The sequence below is a fragment of the Pelodiscus sinensis genome, chromosome 3 (genome assembly GCF_052426305.1).
Source record: "Pelodiscus sinensis isolate ZL-2025 chromosome 3, ASM5242630v1, whole genome shotgun sequence".
NCBI lineage: Eukaryota > Metazoa > Chordata > Testudines > Trionychidae > Pelodiscus > Pelodiscus sinensis.
The window spans coordinates 46,334,004-46,355,532 of record NC_143054.1 but is presented as its reverse complement, the minus strand read 5'-3'; the positions used below and the strand labels follow the sequence as shown (position 1 = coordinate 46,355,532).

The following is a 21,529-nucleotide window of genomic DNA, read 5'->3' as shown; positions in this document are numbered from 1 at the left end:
AGGGAAACAATACATAACCAATTAGTAGTGTCCTAACAAATTCACAGCCATGAAAAACATGTCACGGACAGTGAAATCTGGCATCCCCTTTGGCAATTTGGTCTTGTGTACTTTTCCCATATACGATACAGATTTCTTAGGGGCAGGAAAGATTGGCAGTTTTCAAATTAGGGGTCCTGACCCAAAAGGTGGCTGCAGAGGACTCATAAGGTGATTTGAGGAGTGTTGCAGTATTGCCATCCTTACTTCTGTGCTGCCTTTAGAGCTGAGTGGCTAGAGAGCTGCTATCTAGACTCCCGGTTCTGAAAGCAGTGCCCTCCCAGCAGCAGTGCAGAAGATGACACCACGATACCATGCCACTCTTACTTCTGTGCTGCTGCCTTCAGAACTGAGTGATCAGAGAATGGCAGCTGGTGACAGAGCCCAGCTCTGCAGGCAGCAGTACAGAAGTAAGGGCAGCAATACTTTACAATACTATTCCTTCTTCTGAGCTGCTGCTGGTGACTCTGCCTTCACACCTAGGCTCCCACAACAAGCAGGTGCCTCTCTTCAGGCATCCAACACGGATGATAGTGCTACTGCAAGCAGTCCCGCAGAAGGCAGGGTTGCAATACCACCATCCCCTCCTCACAAAAACCTTTCCACCTCCCCAAAACTCCTTTTTGGGTCGGACTCCTACAATTACAACTCCTGAATTTCAGATTTAAATTGCTGACACACTTTAGTTTACAGTTTTATAAATCCTATGAATTGTGAAATTGACCAAAATGGACTGTAAATTTGGTAGGGCCTTATCAGTGATCAACAAAACACAGAATTAACACAAAAACGTTGGGACAAAATTAAGAGGAAAACCAGGTTTACAACCAACTGCTTCCCAGAACTCCATATGCATTTAAATAAATGATGCTAATATGTCTAGAATGGTGATGAAGTTAGATTTTAGTAACAATCATAGCAAACCAGAACAGGAAGGGACCTTGAGAGATCATCAAGTCCAGTCCCCTGCCCTCATGGAAGGACCAATCACTGTCTAGGGAGGTTCTACAACCTCCCTAGGCATTTTATTCCAGCATTTGACCACCCTGACAAGCAGGAAGTTTTTCCTAATGTCCAACCTAAACCTCCGTTGCTGCAGTTTAAGCCCACTGCTTCCTGTCCTATCATCAGAGGACAAGGAGAACAATTTTTCTCCCTCCTCGTGACACCCTTTTAGATACTTGAAACTTGCTATCACGTCCCCTCTCAGTCTTCTATTCTCTAAACAAAACACACCCAAGTTCTTTCAGTCTTCCCTCACAGATCATATTTTCTAAACCTTTAATCATTTTTTTTGTTCTTCTCCGAATATCTCCAATTTCTCCACATCTTTCTTGAAATGGACACAATTAACTGAGGCCTAATCAGCACAGAGTAGAGCGGCAGAATGACTTTCCATGTGTTGCTCACAACACTCCTGTTAATGCATCCCAGAATCATGCTTACAGTTACAATGCTTATTACAATGCTTAGTAATATCTGGTAAATCTAATTAAATTTATATTCATTAGATTCACTTACATCTTTGCTTTGTTCAAATCTCAATTACAAAGCTATCTAATGTTACAATGTTTTAACTTTCAGTCCTCTTACCCTCCAACGGATATGTACTAAAGCTTTTTAAACACAATATTTTGACAATACCACAGTAATCAACAAAATGAATGAGTAAAGCACATCATGGGGTGAACAGCAACAATAAACATAATGGGGAAAGAATCAGAATAATTTTAATAGGTTAAGGTAAACCCTATTAATCTTCTTTCTATATATGCTAGAAATGTGCATCTATCTAGCTGCCCATCCGTGAGTACATTTGTTCAAGAACACCTCTAAACAATAAGAGCCAGGACCACCAAATTCGGTATGCAGCTTTCTCTTATAATTTAAAGGTTTTGGTTGTGCCAGGACAATGGGACGTGCCTGGAATTTGATTGTTTCTCATAAAATGGAAAGGGAGGAATCTGGCAGAAGGGAGTTATACCATAGAATGACCACAGAAGCCAGCAAGGGGCCAGAGATGTGGACTGGGACAGCTATACCCCATTGGGCCAGCACAGGCAGGGGTGGAAAAAGGGACAGCAATCTACTATATTTTTCAGAGAGCTTCTGTTTGTGTGACTGTTTCTGTGTGTCTGTCCTCCCGCCAGGGACATGTACCCCTCCACTGGCTGTGCCTGCTGGAGCTGCAGCAACTATGGACAGGCACTTCTCACTTGGTCCCAATCTGCTGCAGTGAGAGGGGGATGGGATTGTCTTCTCTCCCCATGGAAGCCTCATACTGAGCCCCTCATTCCCAGCCCATCCCAGAAACCAAGATTTAAATGAAGAAAACCAAACATTACTTGAGTTAAGGACCTGAGCAATGCTGGGGTAAATCTTCACCTATTCACGTGTAACTATATATGTGTGTATAGCTTCCCTTCAGGAGACTCAAGTGCCCAGCTGAGAGATAGCAACTAATCCTGAACTGACTTATGCCTATGTAAATGAGTGGAAATAGATTCTGACACACGCTTTACTGGCTTGCATGGATTTGTTTTCCTTTATACCTCAAGCCTTTGACCTCATTCCTCAAGAATGTTCAATAGAGCAAGAATAGATACTCTGCATATTTAACACAGTGTTCTCTATAGCATACTTGCCTGATAAAATTTAGTTACAATTTAGTTTCTTATGCAGTCTTTATCTAAGGTTTTCTCAAACACAGAAGACAAATGAAAATTAAGACTTCCTCCCTGTTTCTTGTAAATTCATTTGCATTGTTATTTTAACATTTTCTTCGCTGTCTGAAATTTAAATACATAACAAACAGACATCATATAATGCTTCTGAGAGTCCTCCATTTTCTCTGGAAACCACTATTAATATGGTTTTAAGTTGTGAGACTCAAATAAATTGTAAGTACATTTTCTCTCCTTCCTCCCAAAAATCCCAAGTTAGACTGCTTAATTTTTCATTGTCTTTTATTGTGTGCAAGCTAAAGAAACAAACAAAAATTCTGAATTGTGATATGGGTTATAATTACTATGCTTTTCTATATTCATTTATTTAAAATACTTGAGATTAGATTCACTGCAAACTGTGCTATACAAAAATGACTAGATATACATATACTAGATATACATATACATGTACCCTAGTTAAGCATGATGTCAAGTGTGCTTGCTACCTCTGTGTCCCAAGGATTTTGAACTGTAGCCTATTATATAACTGCTAAAAAGGGAGCAAAAAGTGTTATCCCACATACACACTGCAAAAAGTGGTTGAGTTTAGCTAAATCCAATTAGGACAGGTTCTCTGCACACAACCTCTGATTTGGACATCCATTGTTAAGTATTTTTATTCTTAATTTAAGTCATGCAAGAATGCATATACACCTTTCAAATTCTGACCTTGAGTGTCAAACACACTATTATATATACAGTGTGAACAACACCAACATGGCTGAAACTTTCCTACTTCCAGGAACAGCAGCTTCAACAGCTGTTACCAGACCTGGATCAGGAGTCCAAAGTCTAGACAAAAATACTTTGCTCCATTTATGCATTAGGTACCTGAGGATGGAATGGTCTTTTGCTTGGGCAACCTGGCAGACTTACTGGGCAGCCCTGGAAAAGATCCAGAATTCAGGTTGAACCTCTCCAATCTGGCGCATGCTGGTCAGGCAATATCTGTGCTCTGGCGTGCTTTTAGTTAGCTGGATGGTCACCTTTCACGGATGTGGCCAAGTTTCCCATAGTACCCATAAAGTTTGTTTACAGCTACTAGTCCTGGCTGTCAATGTTCTGTGATGTTATTTAGTTCTAATTTACCCCTAAATGTCTTCTAAGATTCCAGCAAGCAGAGAAATGTTGGTAATGCTGCTAGACAATATTGACCTCCTGCGGGTTCAGCCAATTCTCTGGTTCGGCACCAGTCAGGACCCAACGGTGCCAGACTAGAGAGGTTCAACCTGTATCTCTAGTGGAGTCCAGAAGAGCTATCCAATGTATAGTCCAATCCTAAGAAACTCACTAAGTTATCAATCAGACCCAGACACACAGGGAACCTCGCACACTCTATAGTGGTTTCTCATTTACCAAACAACTCTTCTCTCTGGAATTGCTCTGCATCCTTACCCAGGCGATGTTTTTGGCATCTGCAAAATTATGGAAGAGTGGAATCAATTTCCCTCTTCAGTTCTTAGGATGAGGGCTACACATTAGCACTGAGATGCTGAAGGTCTTGGTTCATGAGTGAAGTGCAAATGTGTAACTAGATTGACATTTTCTATTTCAAGTCAAGATTCCTTTAAGATAGCTCTTTATGTACGTTATGTGTATGTAGGGATGGCTTTTGCTTGGGAAACTTGACAAGATCCTGATGTATGGGTGAAGCTAAAGATTTCAGATTGGTGACCTAAGTGTAGGACAAAGCAGCATGAAGCAGTGCCAGTGATATTACAAAATGTATGAGGTGCAGGGTGGATAAAAATCAATTATTTTAAAAATATAGTTTAAATTATTTAAATTGGATTTTTTTTTTATAAAATGCTTTTTGAGGAAAAAATTAGGGATGTTAAGAAGGAGTGTAATTCATTAATTGTGTAGTCAACAAAAAATTTTTAACTACACGATTGATTGATAAGTGTTAGCGCTACAAGCATTTCGTCCTGGCTTGCGCTGGTCTGGCAACTACCCCCACTGTGGCTCTGCACTAAAAGTATTTTAGGGGCTGGTGGGCAAGGCAGCCCAGCTCAGTGCTGGTTCCTGCTGAGCCCCAGGAGCTAACCCTGCTGCAGCTCTGCATGAAACAGTTGTTTAGGAGCTGGCAGGCAGCCCAGCTCCTAAATGACTTGCCCTGCAGAGCCACAGTGAGGGTAGCTTCCAGGACCCAGCAATCCATGACTGAGCCAGGCTGCTGGCCAGCCCTTTAAAAAATTTACTGGCAGAGCCACTTTCACTTACAGATTAATGGTTTAACTGACTACATCTCTAGAAAAAAAAAACCTCTCTAAAGATAGTTTTAATTAAGATATCATTGAGCTATTATGTATCTTCATCATGGAATAGGGATTATAAATTCTAATTCTATAATGAGAGACAATGTATTCATGTAATATTTAAGCAAAAAATGAGTTCCAATAGTTCATGGATTATGGACCCAATCTTAAAGGGATCCAGAGGCTTTTGTATAGATTATTTAGGCTAATCTTTCTATCTACCCAACAGGACTCAGAGTTCAGTCTAGAAGATACCATCAGAGATAATTAGCTTTGCAGTTCTCAAACAGTGGATTTGTGTCTCCAGGGATAACATGCTTGTTAACAGCAAAAAATGTTTTTAAATTAATAAATACATAAAAATAAAATAAAATAATATATATGTATAAAGGAGAGAAATAACAGACCTCAACCCTGTTGAGTCTCTTCAACTTTGTGTGCGCAGTCAATTCCTTACCTCTCTCTAAAAGTGTAAAATTTCAAAAAGTTCAATGAACAGAAGATTGTTGAGGAAGGAAGAGATCTAGATAAAGAGAAGAAGTCTGGAGATAAATGTGAGAAGGGAAGAACAGGCAGTAGAAAGACAAAGTGAAACTGTCTGAGCAGTATATTCCAAAAGTCTGAGTGTAGCCTCCATAGATTTGAGACCTACCATAACATTCTTACTGGAATCCACTTTTATTCAGAAAACCATTATCAAATCAAGCCTTCCTGACTAGTGATTTAAATCAATTGGATTTAAATAAAATCTACCATGTTCAGGAGGGTCCCCATTAGATACTAGGGGATTCAGGGGTTCCCATAAGATGCTACCTTGGCTGGCAGAGGAGTCATAGCTACTGTTCCACCACAGAAGGAAACACCTCTAGTTCTTGTGTTGGAATGGCACTTATTGACATTATCAGGTCATGGCTAATCTTTGCAAAATCCTGGCTTTCCATGGCCCTTCCTTGGGAAAAATGGGAACTTCAGAGGAATGCTGCAGCATCAGTAACTATGTGGACTTTACTGATGATCAGTTGCAACAGAAGTGGTGCTTGGACTACTCTCATTCATATATACTGCCTACTAGCCTGGTAACTGTGTCTCATGTTAAGTGTCTAAAATTATCCTGTTAGTCCATTTTATAAAAGTTACCAAGACTATGGTGAATGCACCAATTATGTATTGGGATTTACAAGCACGGCATTAGGTTATGGAATAGAAACAGGTCATGCTAAGGAGAGACGGGTTTTATCTTGGGATTTGTTTGGACGTGATACATTCAGAGCTTGTTGACATGAGAAAGTTTGCCTAATTTTAGCCAAAATATATCGAGTATATTGGAAAGATTAGCAATCCAGACTACTGAAAGGAAACAAAAGGCTGCCCCCAAAACAAATGGCAAACCCATGGCATGTGGGCTTCCAGCAAGTTCAGTGATGAAAGTATACCTCAACTTCTCAGTGTAAACAGGACCTGTACAGTCCCACCAGCCATGAGAAACAGACATACCAGTCAAATGGTATTCTGAACTTAGTTTGACCCATCGACTAGGACAAGTTTATAGTGTCAGCAAAACTCTGAAAAACTGGCACAAGTTGAGGTATAGTCAAGATGTGCAAGGTTATTTCCAGTTCAGTTGGAAGAGGGAACCTAAGCTAACCTCCAATTTAGAGTCACGTGTGACATAGAACATGTTAAACTAAGCCTTTCCCAGAGATTCCATGAAGCATTTCTGATACTGGTGATCTGAAGTTCAATTATCACTTGCAAGATATCTAACACATAATGTGATGCTGAACTGTCTGGCAGTAAACTGCTCTAGAGCAGGATTCCACCTTCCTGCAGGTCATTTGATTCTTTGAAATCTATGTGGCCTAAAAATTGAGCTTCTGAGAAGGCCAGGAGACATCCAAGATGCTTTGGGAATGGAACTCATTACTTGTCGGAAAAAAGGAACTGACAGTTTCAGATTAAAAAATTATAATGCCTGAAGGGACTATTTTTACTTCTTGCATAACATAGGCCATATTTCAACCATTACTGCCTGTACTGAGCACAGTAATTTGCAAATGAACTAGTACAAAAGCTTTTAGAAGGGGACAGTCTTGATATAGAGGCTTGTACAATAAAGAATCCTTTTCAAGCCTTAATAAATACACTATGATGCTCTCACTAACTTCTCTTCCCAAGCTGATGAGTAAACGATAACTTGCTGATGAGGATGCTGAAGATGAGAAATTCAGGACTATGCTATTCGTGCCTCATTTTAAATATTCAGGTTCCTTGAAGATCTAGTCTGACATCCGGTCTAAGAGAGGTTAGAGAGCTTCCCCAAAAAAATTCAAACTTCGTTTCAAATTTGTCAGTGATGAAGAATCCTCTACGACCCTTAGTAAATTGCTCTATGATCAATTACTCTCACTGTAAAAATTTATTCCTTATCTCCAGTCTGAATGTGTCTAGCTACAGCTTACAGGCATTGGATAGTGTTATACACTTCCCTGCTGGACTGAAAAGCTATTAAATACTCGTTTCCCCATGTAGGCACTTGTAGACAAATCCAGTCACCTCTTAATTTTCTCTTCATTAAGCTAACCTGAGTTATGTATAGCCCTGTAAGGCATGTTTTCTAGTCAGTCAGTCATTCCTGCAGTTTTTCTGAGCCACATCCAGTTGACTAACATCCTTCCTAAATTGTGAGCATCAGAACTGGTCAAGTACTCCAGAAGTGGTTACACCAGTACCAAATATAGAGATAAAATAAGCTCTCTCCTCCTACTCAAGATTCTCCTGTTTACGCATAAAGGACGGTGTTAGGTGTTTTGGCTATTGCATCACACTGGGGGCTCATGTTCAGCTGATTAGCCAACATGACTCCCAAATCTTTTTTCAGAGTTTCTGGTTTCCATGCTAGAGTCCCCATTCCTGTATATATGGCCTATATGTCTTGATTTATACATTTATATTTAACTGTACTGAATCACGTATTGTTTGCTTGTATCCCAGGGTATGTCTACATTACCACCCTAGTTCGAACTAGGGTGGTAGTGTAGACATACCCCCATTTATCAAGCAATCCAGATTACTTTGAAACAGTAACCTGTCTTCATTGTTTCCCCATTTTTTGTGTTATCTGCAAACTTTATCAGTGATTGATTTTATGTTTTCTTTCAGGTCTCTGATAATGTTAAAAAAATCCTATGGCTAAGAATCCATTCCTGTGGGAACCCACAAAAACAGAACTGTATGATGAGACCGTTTACCGTTATATTTTGTGGCCTATCCATTAGCCACCTAATCCATTTAATATTTGTCATGTAAATTTTATATTGCTCCAATTTTGTTTTAAGAAAAATGTTGTGAGATACCAAGTCCAATGCCTTCTAGAAGTCTACAGATATCAACAGTAATTACTTTTTAATCAATCAAACCTGTATTCTCATCAAAGAGGGGGTCTCTTAGGACTCTGCTGCTCCCCAGACCACTGGAAAGGCAAAGCAGAAGAGGCAGCACATGCTTCTTTTCCCAGGTAGGCCTTAAATTAAGGGCCTCACTCCTCACTGTATCTATTCCCTCTGAGTAATCATAGAATAATAGGACTGGAAGGGACCTCGAGAGGTCATCGAGTCCAGCCCCCCGCCCTCAAGGCAGGATCAAGCTCCGTCTACACCATCCCTGACAGATGTCTATCTAACCTGTTCTTAAATATCTCCAGAGAGGGAGATTCCACCACCTCCCTTGGCAATTTATTCCAATATTTGACCACTCTGACAGTTAGGAATTTTTTCCTAATGTCCAATCTAAACCTCCCCTGCTGCACTTTAAGCCCATTACTCCTTGTCCTGTCCTCAGAAACCAAGAGGAACAAATTTTCGCCTTCCTCCTTGTGACACCCTTTTAGATATTTGAAAACTGCTATCATGTCCCCCCTTAATCTTCTTTTTTCCAAACTAAACAAGCCCAGTTCATGAAGCCTGGCTTCATAGGTCATGTTCTCTAGACCTTTAATCATTCTTGTCGCTCTTCTCTGTACCCTTTCCAATTTCTCCACATCTTTCTTGAAATGTGGCGCCCAGAACTGGACACAGTACTCCAGCTGAGGCCTAACTAGTGCAGAATAGAGCGGCAGAATGACTTCACGAGTTTTGCTTACAACACACCTGTTGATACAACCTAGAATCATATTTGCTTTTTTTGCAACAGCATCACACTGTTGACTCATATTCAACTTGTGGTCCACTATGACCCCTAGATCCCTTTCCGCCATGCTCCTTCCTAGACAGTCGCTTCCCATCTTGTATGTATGGAACTGATTGTTCCTTCCTAAGTGGAGCACTTTGCATTTCTCTTTATTAAACCTCATCCTGTTTACCTCTGACCATTTCTCTAACTTGCTAAGGTCATTTTGAATTATGTCCCTATCCTCCAAAGAAGTTGCAACCCCACCCAGTTTGGTATCATCTGCAAACTTAATAAGAGTACTCTCTATCCCAATATCTACATCATTGATGAAGATATTGAATAGTACGGGTCCCAAAACAGACCCTTGAGGAACTCCACTTGTTATCCCTTTCCAGCAGGATTTAGAACCGTTAACAACAACTCTCTGACTATGGTTATCCAGCCAATTATGCACCCACCTTATCGTGGCCCTATCTAAGTTATATTTGCCTAGTTTATCAATAAGAATATCATGCGAGACCATATCAAATGCCTTACTAAAGTCTAGGTATATGACATCCACCGCTTCTCCCTTATCCACAAGGCTCGTTATCTTATCAAAGAAAGATGCTGCTGCTCATCTCCCCTGCTTCCTATACTCTCACATGCTGCCAAGTTCTTGCTGAAGGCAGGTAGATGTGGAAGACAACAGAAAGATGAAGAAAACAGGAAGGTAGCTTATAGACAAGTAGGAATCCCAGATATCAAGATGTTCCCACTGTTCTGTCTGAAGGAGGAATCAAATATGTTAACTCATCCTTGAACACTCAGATTTCAGAGCTCCCCAGTAGAGAAGACAGTCCAGCTATAACACTATGTTAGTAGTACACCAGCACCAGGTGTTGTTCATGACCCTGCTACAGTGGTGTTTTTTAATTGTGCCCCTCTATTTTTGTCAGCTCTCAGTACATCCTTTGGCATTATAACATCTGGTCCACTTCCCCACTGGCTTCACTTCCCTTTCCTGGTTACTGCTGCCCCCTGCCTTTTCACCATCTTGACTCACCCCTCAAACCTTTGACTACTTCTCTCTGTACAGAGTCTAACACCAGTAATACATGCTCTTCTTCCCCTCTCCACTACAACCTCCACCACATATGCATCTTCCTCCTCACTTCTGGAAGCATTTACCCCAATACTGGACCCAAGTCCTGTCCCAGTTCCCTCTCCACCTCCTACACCTACCACCCTTCTTACTCATCCCCATTCCTTCTTCCTATCCTCCCCTTCTTTTGCCATCTCAAACACCCACTCCATCTCTAAAAAGATCACACCATCCACAACTTCTTATCTCACTTCTTCCAGTTCCTGGCTTTCAAAGAGACCTGCCACACTTGATACTACCACACTTACTGGGACCTTTCCCTATCCAGGTCAGACCAGGGAGGGTGTTGGCTTTCCCCATCTACCTCTGCCTCCCTCCCCATTCTTTCTTCTCTTTCAAACAGCACTGCATTGAACTTTCCTTTCTTCCACGCTGCTGCTGTCCACCATTCACCCAACTTCTCTCCATCAGTCTTCTGATCAGATTTCGACTCCTGACTCTCTCTTCTCACAATCAACCTCAATGAATTAAGCTTTTATGCTGATTACCCAACTAATGCTTCAGTTGTATGGAGAGCCCTACAAATTCGCAGATGTGGATTGCAGATATCCGTGGCTCATTTTTGCAGATATGGATACAGCTCTAGCTGTGTTTCCTTACAGGTGGCACCGTGGAGCTGGTACTGGAGGGAACCTGCTTTTAAGACAGTTTCCCCCGCCCCAGCTCCGGCTCCTATTTCCCCTCATTCTTGCTTCCTCTCATAGAGGCAGTGAGGGGGAGGGGAGTAAGTAGTCAATACTCCAGTTGACTACTCGCTAACATCCCTAGAGAGGACATAGACCATGGATACAAGGAGCACAGCGTGGAGGCGCAAAAGAAATTTAACTGCTGTAGTGGCTGTATGCTGACCTAAGTCTGCTGTAGAGACATGTCCTTGTATCCTCCACCTCTGTTTCTATCCATTTGTTGTCTCTTGACTTATTCATAGATTGAAAGCTCTTTTGTGCAAGAACAGTCTTAATTCTGTATTTGTGCAGTGCCAAGTAAAACAGGGTACTGGTCAATGATTAGGGCTTTTTCATGCTATGGTAATACAAATAATAAACATAATAGCTGCTGCAGCAGCAATACCCCTCTTTCAGTCTTTACCAACACAAATGAAGTAAGGTGACAAACTGAGGATTACCAATGGGAGAAAATTAACCCTTAACTGAAATAAATGTTGCATAGAAAGCATGCTACAGCTGTGACACCACAACTAGAGACATCTGTCTCAGTCTGACTAGTGGATTTTTTCAGCATAGTTGACTGCTACACAACTCTTACTTTTTTACAATCCCATACCGGAGCTCCTACTGCTGCCATGAACATGAGTTGCTGAATGATCTGTCAAACTACACAGAGGGTATGTCTACACTACAGAGTTTTTTCTGGAAAAAACGGCTGTTGCGAACTGCAATCGTGTTCTTTCAAAAGAAAAATTGAAAGAACAGAGGGTTTTTTCCGACATTGGTAAACCTCTTTCTATGAGGAAGACACCTTTTTCCAAAAGAGCTCTTTCGGAAAAAGGCACGTGTGGATGGGGAAGAGGGAGTTATTTCGCAAGAAGAGGGAAGAGGAAAAAGTACAAGTGCCCTGGTAGCCACTCAGTCCATAGTAATCACAGTTTACATGCGAGATGGCATCCATTCAGTCTGGACGCTATCTTTCGAAATAGCAAATCGCTTTTTCGATGAGCTGTGGCAGTGTGGATGCTCTCTTTCGGAAGAAGTTTTTTCAGAAGATCTCTTCCAGAAAAGCTTCTTCTGAAAGAAGCCCACAGTCTAGACACAGCCTGAGTTACAAGTCACAGAAGTTTGCCTTTTAGGCAAAGATGGTTGATAAATATCACACCAGTATTCATGCGCTACACTTGCTCCCTTATCCACCTCCAGGTCCACTGAGCATCCTGGTTTTCACAGTGAAAGTCAAGACATTTTAGAAATGGTCTTATTCTCTCTGAATCTCTATTCTCTCTGAATCTCAATACAAGCTGTTTAGCTCTACAGGGATGTGAAAATGGGAATCCTCAGGACTAATAAAAAAGGCTGGACTATGATACTCATCCTAATCTGTAGTAATTACAATCTAGTTTCCTTCATACAGCAATACAAGACATGTCTTTTTTACCTAGGTCAGGGGGGAGGAGAGGAAGGGGGAGAGAGGGGGAGAAAACATGGAGCATAGGGCCTTGTTAAAGACCTTAGACCTGAACCATCGTCAAAGTTAGGCCATGTTTTAAGCAGATGCTTATAAATTCACTGTCTGAGAAATGAACTTGGCAAAGGTAGCGATAGCACTGATAAAAAAAGGAGACACTCCTAAGAGGCAACAGATATTGGGTACGCATGTAAACAGACTCCAGAAGATTAGCCCAGGTACATCCTGATTTAACACAGGATAAGAAGGTTTGACAGAAGTGATGTAAAGAGATGTTTTGCCCGAGACACCTGAGCAAGCTATAAGGGGAGGTAGAAAGCAGATGTCATGAAACACATTAGGTGGTATAAAAGACAGGGTACCTAACCCCTCGTGTGGCAGAGGGGGCACCAGAAATTTCCGCCATTGGCAAGGAGCAGCTCAGTCACAGTGCATTTGTGTGCTACTCTCCTATAATTATGCAAATTGTATAAATGAAACCAAGTTACATAGACAAAGCAACAGAATGAGAATGTTTTGTAGGAGTGTCTTAAAATCCCACCCTACTTATTAAAAGATTTTAACATGTGTGAAAGAGCAATAAGTCACATGAAAGTGGCTTTCTAGAAAACTGTAGGTGCTTGACTTGATTAAACTGGATATTATGAAATCAGTCAGTCAGACTTTCTTTTGCTAAGCATTGCTGGAAATCCCTACTGTTAGTGCCAAAATATTAATTATGAAGAAAAATTAAAGCTGGCACCACCATATCTGTGCTCTCCTCTTTTAGCTACCCTCCACATTGATGCATGTCTCCTCAAAACTTCTGTTTCTTGTGATACAACCCTACTAGCCACAGCTGTTTCAGGGGAAAGTAATATCACTGGGCATTGAAACATGGGGCCTCAGAGAAAGGAGATGTGGGACAAAAGCATTTGTGAGTCCACTATTTTTTCTTCTCAAACCCCCCCCACTGTTTCAGCAATACTCAGCTGAACCGGAAGATGTCTCTTTAGAATGAAAGACAAAGCTGATTATTAGGAATCCTTCTGCATCAACACTAGACACTGTGTTACAGCATGAGGATTTTCTTATTGCTACCTTGATTTAACTGGGAGGAAAAAATTAGAGAAACAGTTGCAAATGAAAATCAAGCTACCTAAGGATGGTTTAGTAGATGGTCAAAGAGCCAAAATTCCACAACGAGGATGACAACTTTAGATAAAAGCCCCTCCTGGTTCAGCAGCAAAGTGAAAACAACAATTAGAAATAAAGGAATATTTAATAACAAAGGGAAAAAGAGAAGATAACAATTGATATAAATGAGAAGTTATGAAGTGCCAAAAATTCATAAGGGATGCCTCAAGAGGGTCAGGGCAAATATATCTGGATGGCAGGGCCAAGGAAAATAAGCAGTTTTTAAAAGCACATTATTATGAACAAAAGAAATCCTAGAATTGGTATAAAACCATTACTAGAGGAACATAGTAAAATGATTAAGAATGATGAAGAGGCACAAGTATTAAATAAATATTTCTATTCTGTAATTGAAAGAAGCAGAATTATGTACCTGTATTACATGAGGATAAAGAACTTTCCAGTCCATGAGACAAGTACTATTAGAGGTAAACATTTTAAAGTAAGCAGGTACACAATAGTCCTAGAAGAGTTGTCTAAGGAGATCTCTGGCTCACTAATGTTAATTTTTAATAAATCTTGGAATACCTGCACAATTACAGAATGCTGGAAGAGTGCCAGAGTCCAAAAATGGCAAGTGGAATGCCCTTGTAAGTAGCTAGGTTAACCTCATATCAATCCTGGAAAAATAATGAAAAAGCTCCTACTGTAGTTGATTAATGAAGAATTAATGGATAGAAATGTAATTAATACCAGTCAACATTATTTTATAGGGAGACAAAAGTCTTGCTAAACAAATACAGTTTCATTCTTCAAGGAGATTACAAAAGTGGACAATCAAGACGATAGTGCAGATATAATAAATTTAGACTCTTGTAAGATTGATTTAATGCCACAGAACACATTCTGATTACGTTAACAATATACAATAGCAACAAAATATGAAATGGATTAGCAATTGGATAACTGATAGAGCACAAAAATAAGTTAATGAAGAATCACCACTGAACTGGAGTGTTTAAGGGAGTTGTATAAGGATGTGTTAGACCAAAAGTGATGACATATTTACTTCCAGATGAAAACATAAAATAATTGCTGATAACATTTCAGCATGATGGAGATTAGTGGAGTCATAAATAAATATTGAGGAGGGCAGGGTTGGCAGGGCAGTAGTACATAGCATTCTGGATTACTTGTTAACATAGGCCCATTTAAACAAAACACTCCAGGATATATTCTCAAACTAAAGACTGCACAAGCAACCTTAACTTTGGTTTCTTTGTTTCTACGTGCTTGACTTTGCAACCTGAATAATATTATTTTAACGTAGCTTTGTGCGTGATTACCTAGGTTTCTGTTAAAAAACCCCAAAACATAAATTACATTACATGGCATTATACCCACCATATCAGGGGTGGGGAACCTCAGGCCATGGTTCCAGCCGTTCAGGCTCAGGGCTCCTCACCTCCTCAGCATTGGGGAGTGCCTGCACTGTGGCCCCCCAGACTCAAAAAAGGTTCTCCACCCCTGCTCTATGTCTTTGCCCAGCCACTTCCAGTTCCCCGCTCCTAGCTCTATGTCCTTTTTTGGGGGGGAGGAAACAGACAATAGCCTTCAGGAGCCTCATCCAATCTCAGGTGTTCCACCTCAGCCTTCCCTGTCTCCTTGTCCCAGTCTCCGATCACTGAGTCCCAGTTACCCATCTCTTGCCTGCTCTTTGTCTAACGGCTATTACTTCCTCTCCAGAGACAACTGGCTATAGGTTTCCCTCCACTAACTTGCTCCTAGTCCCAGTTTCCATACTCAACAAGTCCAAGCCTCCCTTCACCTTGCCACCAGTACCTGTTTCCTCCACCAACCTCCCACTTGCCAATTTCTCTCCTTCCTCTAATCTGTGTCTCACAAGGCTGCTTGTCCAATCTTCTCATCTTTCACACTGGTCCAACTTTTGTCTCCTCTTCATTCAAATCAGAGATTTCTGTTCCGTGCTCCCTGGATGCCACCAGGCTGGGGAGGTGGAGGTGGGAGGGAGCAAAGGTATCAGAGAGCATAGAATAGACAAGTTCTCATTTCCAGTGACCATTCCAACCCTGGCCCAGAAGAGCTACAAACAGCAATTAAAATTTAAGTCCTTTTAAGGCTTTATAGCCCTGAACTAAAGGAAGCATTTCTAATAACTCTGTAGGAATGCTGCATGTAAGTTCTATTCAGCATTAGCACTGCAAGAGGACCAAGTAAATCTTGAGAAGCAGTATGTGATAAAAGTGCCAAGTGATTTTTTTTCCCCCAAAAGGCTTTTAACTTAGCCAAGAATCATATTAGCAAGAAATGCAATTTTATCTGTAGACCAATTCATTAAATGAGAACACTAATTAAAGAAACACCATAAGTAACAGTATAGCTGTTGCTATGAGCAGTGATGTGCTTTTATTGGTTGGATTCTACTTATTGTTTATGCACTACCTTTTGTAGTATCTGAAATGCTGTTTAGTAAGGCACACATCATATCTCCATCAATATCATGAGGGTTTAGGATGTGAGCTGTCCGCTGAGTCTTCTTAAACTGATCCTCCAGTTCCAGAAAGCTTTTGTCTCCAGAGAGAATGGTGAAAGGAATTTGTTTGGGTAGATGCTCATCCAGACGGCCAGCCTATGCAAGGGAGGGGAAGACATTAAACTAAACATTCAGGTTCCAGGCAACTTTTTGAAACAGACAACTCCCTTACAGAAGGCTTTTCTATTTATAAAACTTTTCCTTTTTCCTTGTCAAACCCACTATCTATCCTTCTCGTCTGAAGTTTTAGTATGATGATTTTCATCATGACTGTTCTATAACGTACTGTACTATACACACATACATGCATCTTATCAACAAAAAAGCAAACCACAAAAATAGATCAGTGACTTACATGCATACAGAGTGCAAAGTCTGCTGCTTCTCTTCTGGTACCACAACGTGGATGAAGGAAAAAACATCCGATCTTATTAAGATAATTAAAGATTTTGCACTCTTGTGGAGGTTTCCAATTGCTGTGTCCTCCTAAACAAAAAGATAAGAGATACATTAGATTACATCATAAGCAACTGCAGTCAAACAGTCCAAGGAGAGGAATGGACAATCTCATTTTCTGACTAAACACCATTTAAAACTAAATATGATTCTATATTTCTAAGAAGTTAATGTATGGGACAAACTAAGTCTATATAGTGCAGGGATGGGCAATAATTTTTGATAAGGGGGCCAATTCAAGAATTTGGAAAAGTGGTCACAGGACTGCACTTTTCTACTATATTAATGGAGGGGGCGTGGGATCTGGTATAGATTTTGGGTACAGGAGGGAGCTCTGGGTAGGGTATGGAATGCAGGAGGAGGTTTGGGTTCTGGGCAGGAGTTTGGGTTCATAAGAAGGTTCTGACCTGGAGCAGGTTTACAGGGAATAGGTTAGGGTCAGGGAGGCAGCATAAGTATAGCAGGGGGCCGTGACTCGGGGCAGGGGATTGGGATGTGGGAGAGGGTGCCAAGTGCAGTCTCTGGTTAGGAGTTACTTACCATAGCTCCCTGCCATGGGCTAGCGGGACCATTGGGCAGGCTCCCTGGCTGCTACAGCCCCACATGCCACTCGAAGCAGCTGGCTGCTGGGACCAACATGTACGCCTGTGTAGCATGCCCTTAGGAAGGGACTGTGGGTGCTGCAGGAAGATGCTGAGGGTGAGGGCAGGGTGTGGAGACTGCATGCCCACCAAGGGGCACATTGCACAGAGATGCACACTCTGGCCGCAAAAGCCATACATTTTGAGCAGTGTGCAGGGCCACGGCAGCCAGGGAGCCTTCCCGAGGGTCCTGCTGGGCCATGGCAGGCTGGATACAAGTGTTTGGTGGGCCAGATGCAGCACAAGGACTGTATTTTACCCACACTTGCATTAGGAGATCCACTTAAGACTACTGTGAAGATCCTGCTCTTTGCTAAGTTTAGTTCCAAGTTAGTGTATTTATATGGATTTCTGTTATGCCCTCTGTGTGATTAACTTAAGTAACTTTTACCTTGAAAGCCCCACACAAATGTCCCTTGGTTCAAGTTGGCTGGCAGATGAATGAAAAACCTTCCCCAGTTGTCTAAGTCCACCAGCACTATGTGAGTCATGGTGCGCAGATAGTCAAAATCTGGCAGTTCACTGTCTTCAACTGCATAAAAATATATATTTTAAATTCATCTGAATTTTTATTCATTTGTACATCTCCAAAGTCAATTGTTTTTTCAAAAGAAATCGACATAATTTGCTGGTCTGTATGAAATTCTAAGCAATAAACTCTTGAAATTCTAAAATATGGTATGATCAGCTAATGTAATTATTTTCATAGCAATTTTTTTAACCACTTGAGGTAGCTTTTAGTTCAAGAGGTAGCTTTTAGTTCAAGCTGGAACTGTGTACAGTAAGCATGAAAGATACCCTTTTTATACTGTAACTTCCTACAACACATTTAAGCTTAGATCATCCATTTACTTATTAGAATTTACAACACATTTTAATGCAAACTTAACACATTAAAACAATTTTTTTTTACCAACTGGCCAACTCCATAATCAGCAAAGACATAGCATATAAACAGGGAATGTTGTCCATATTAAAACAAAAATGCACATTTTAATGGGCAAAGAAAATAACATGCAGTTAATGTAAACTGTGTCGAGTTACTACACAAAGAAAAGCTATATTAAAATATTTGTATTAAGGTTGGAAGTCAAGTGCAGTGAGTGATCATGTAATGAAGGACCTTATCTACAAGGATACTAAGGTAAGAATGGCCTTAATTTCAACATTTGCTAACATTTCAGTGCAACCTTAATAATGTCTTTTTAACACGAGAGATCACACACAAAAAAACTAATGAAAAAACCTACAAAACCAAATTCCATCGTGTGGCTTCACCTGGACACTCAGAAGGGCCAACAACCAGGTTGGAACCATAAAATCCACCATAAAGACTTCTGCCACGTAAGTTAGAGTAACTAGGCAGTTCCCGTAGATTTTATTCTCTATGTGGATCATAGGGAGATGACACACTTTACAAACAGGTTCACTGATATTTTCTGACAAACGGAGTAAAGGAGAAACTCTGGAATCTTGGGTTCCATTTCAGGCTTGTTTCCCTGAAGCTTGACCCTTTCCTGTGCAGCTCCTGACAATTACTTCTTGTCTCACTGCTGTCTCGTCTCAGTCCCGTTCCCTTCACCTAGCCAATTCTAGTCTCTATTCCTCAGGCTTCTGATCCCAGGCCCAGTCTCCTACCCATCCCATCCTAGTTTCATCATCTGAACTCTGCACCCCCATCTCCTTCCCAAGTCACATCCAGTCTCCACCACCATCCCAATCTTTGTGTTCCCCTTCCAAGCCACCTACCCTGGCTTCTCATCTGCTCTCTCTTCCCTGACCCACTCCCAGTCTCTAGTCACCTCCACATCTGTATTCCCTGTCTCCACTGCCTTCCAGTCCCAGTCTCCCTTCATTCAGCATTCCCCAGTTGGTACCCAGACAGTCCCAGCTATCCCTCCATAGTGTGGCTCCTCATGAGACCTGTCTTGCTTATCTCTCACCCCACTGTTCTTAATTCCAGCCTTCTTATCCATCCAGTTCCAAATTCCCCTTGTTTGTCATCCTGTCACAATCACCTATCCCTCTATTTTCCTCCCTGACTCCAATATCAGTCTTCTCATCTCTCTTACAACTTCTCATCCTCAGATCCAACTCTTGTCTCCTTTGCATTTGATTCATGTGACTTCCTCCTCCACGCTGCACAGGCCCTGCAAGAGAGTCTCCTCTCAGTTCAAGTGCCAGGACATGAACTCATCATGGACTGAGGCAGCCAGGAAATGCTGCTATTGAAGGGAAAGTCCTTCTCAGCCCTCATTAGCTCTAGGCTGGAGCATGCTCAGTGCAAACAATCTCTGGGGATTTTAGCTGTAACCCAGTATCAACTGATCATATGCAATGCCTTATAAATGGGCAAAATTTGAACAGATTTTCATGGGGACAGCACAAGGCAAATTCTCAGCACAAAGGCCACCCCTTGCTACAATTCAAGTCTCCGCTCAAAAGCATGTGGACATTTTAAAGAAAAGATTGTCAGACTTTTTTAATATGGCCACGAACTACTTTTCCCTAGATTCATAATTGGAAATAATTACAGAATAAATTTGCCAGAAAAATACAGCCTGAGGCAGACAACCTCTATAGAAAATTTAAATGAAAATTATTATAGTCTTGCAAAGTCATAAGCAAATGAATCTAGGTCTTATAATAGAAAGCGCCAGAGAACCTTTATATGAGAGAGAGAGAGAGAGAGAGAGAGAGAGAAAATGAATATATAAAGCCTCTCATGTGTACACACAACACACACACTTAATTTGTATTTTTATAAGAGACCTTCCTTTCCCCAACATGGTCTTCCCAGGGCTTCTAATACCAGTGAGGACCCCATGTTGCAATCACTTTTCTTAGCCAAAGGCAGGGGGTTGGACAGGAATCTGTTTGGATCCCTTTACTATTGGTCCTTTCTTGGTAACAGTAAGTTTAAGTGATACCAAGTACCCCCAAGTCCCTTTTTATTTGATAATGAGCAATTCTAGGCTCATGCCCCCCTGGGACATAAGCTATTTGCTCATTTTTAAATGCTACTTAATAGTAGGAATGGTAGTGCAGTGGTGCAGACAATGAGTGACTGTTTATGTATAGCAAGTTGGGTGGAAGGCATGATTTTCCTGAATGGCATCCATTTTGGAGTCTAAAGCTACCTACTCTTTCTATGTGATTTAAGGATGTAAGTGACTAATTGACTACTACCTGATAAGCATATGCTTATTAGGTAGTTGAGTAATGATTCGACTAGCTGCTTCCCCCGCCAGCCCTTTTTGCCTCTATCAGAGAGAGGCAGCAAGGGAGGATGGGGGGCGGGGGGGGGAGGGAAGTGGGCAGAGAGCAGGAGCCAATGATGGGGGAAGCTGCCTTAAAAACTGATATCCCCCAGCACAGTGGGGGGCAAGGGAGACAGAGATGTAGCTGGGGGGGGGGAGGGAAAGGGAAGGACGGGGGGTGAAACCAGGTGCGAGTGGGGAATCAGCTGTCCTAGCATGTGCCCAGTCCCAGATGCTGCAGTGCTGCTTTTTAAATGTATTAAGAGCCACTAGACACAGGAAAGGGGGGTCCAGGCAGGAGCCAAGAATCGACTGATTCCCAGCTTGTACGCAGTCCCCCTTGCTTCCCCCCTTATCGACTAATTGAGTACTCAATGGAAATTCCATCAACTACTCGATTAGCTGATTATACACAATTTAACACCTTTAATGTGCTTCTCACAGTTTCCGCATGGTTTTCCCTAGCTTTGATTTTATCTACTATTCCTTTACAGCAGGGGTGGGGAACCTATTTTGGGTCAGGGGCTACTCACTGACCCACAGAAAAAAATCAGGTGGGAGCCGCACAAAGGTGAGAGGCAAAAAACACCTTACCGATGTGGTCCCCGATTAAGAAAAAGAAAGATACTTCCCACATTTTCCTCACACACCAGAGGCTAGGGAGGCCCAAGCTAGTAGTTTTTATGTACTCCAGCCGTGGGGGGGTGGGGGAAGTTGTAGCACTAGCATAGGCTCCCCAGTGCTGGGGGAGGGGTAAGCCTCGGGGTTGGAGCCAAGCAAGCCAGGGGCCGGGCCTTAGGTTCCCCACCCTTGCTTTACAGAACGGGCAAATGAAAGGAGAAAAAGAGAAGGATGAGCAGCATCTGAAAATTGCTATCCATTTCCAACTAATTCCTGCTGTCACTATAGAATTCCATGTCCATCATGGTCCATGGAGTCTTGATAAGTTATTTGCATTGTACATACAAGAGACTGATTTTATAATGCATTTAGTAACAAAAGAGTTCAAGAACTAGTTTTTCGGATTTG

At 41.5% G+C, this 21,529-nt stretch overlaps 1 protein-coding gene across 1 annotated transcript in view; it reads right to left on the bottom strand.

The window, feature by feature from the left end:
• Nucleotides 1-21,529, bottom strand: part of ZNF451 (zinc finger protein 451) — a 56,475-nt gene that overhangs the window by 2,917 nt on the left and 32,029 nt on the right. The window contains exons 11-13 of the mRNA XM_089777096.1: nucleotides 17,632-17,772; nucleotides 16,499-16,629; nucleotides 16,053-16,239 (exon numbers count right to left, since the gene is read on the bottom strand). Of these exons, the coding sequence (XP_089633222.1) occupies nucleotides 16,053-16,239; nucleotides 16,499-16,629; nucleotides 17,632-17,772 (459 nt within the window). The remainder of the gene's footprint in view (nucleotides 1-16,052; nucleotides 16,240-16,498; nucleotides 16,630-17,631; nucleotides 17,773-21,529) is intronic.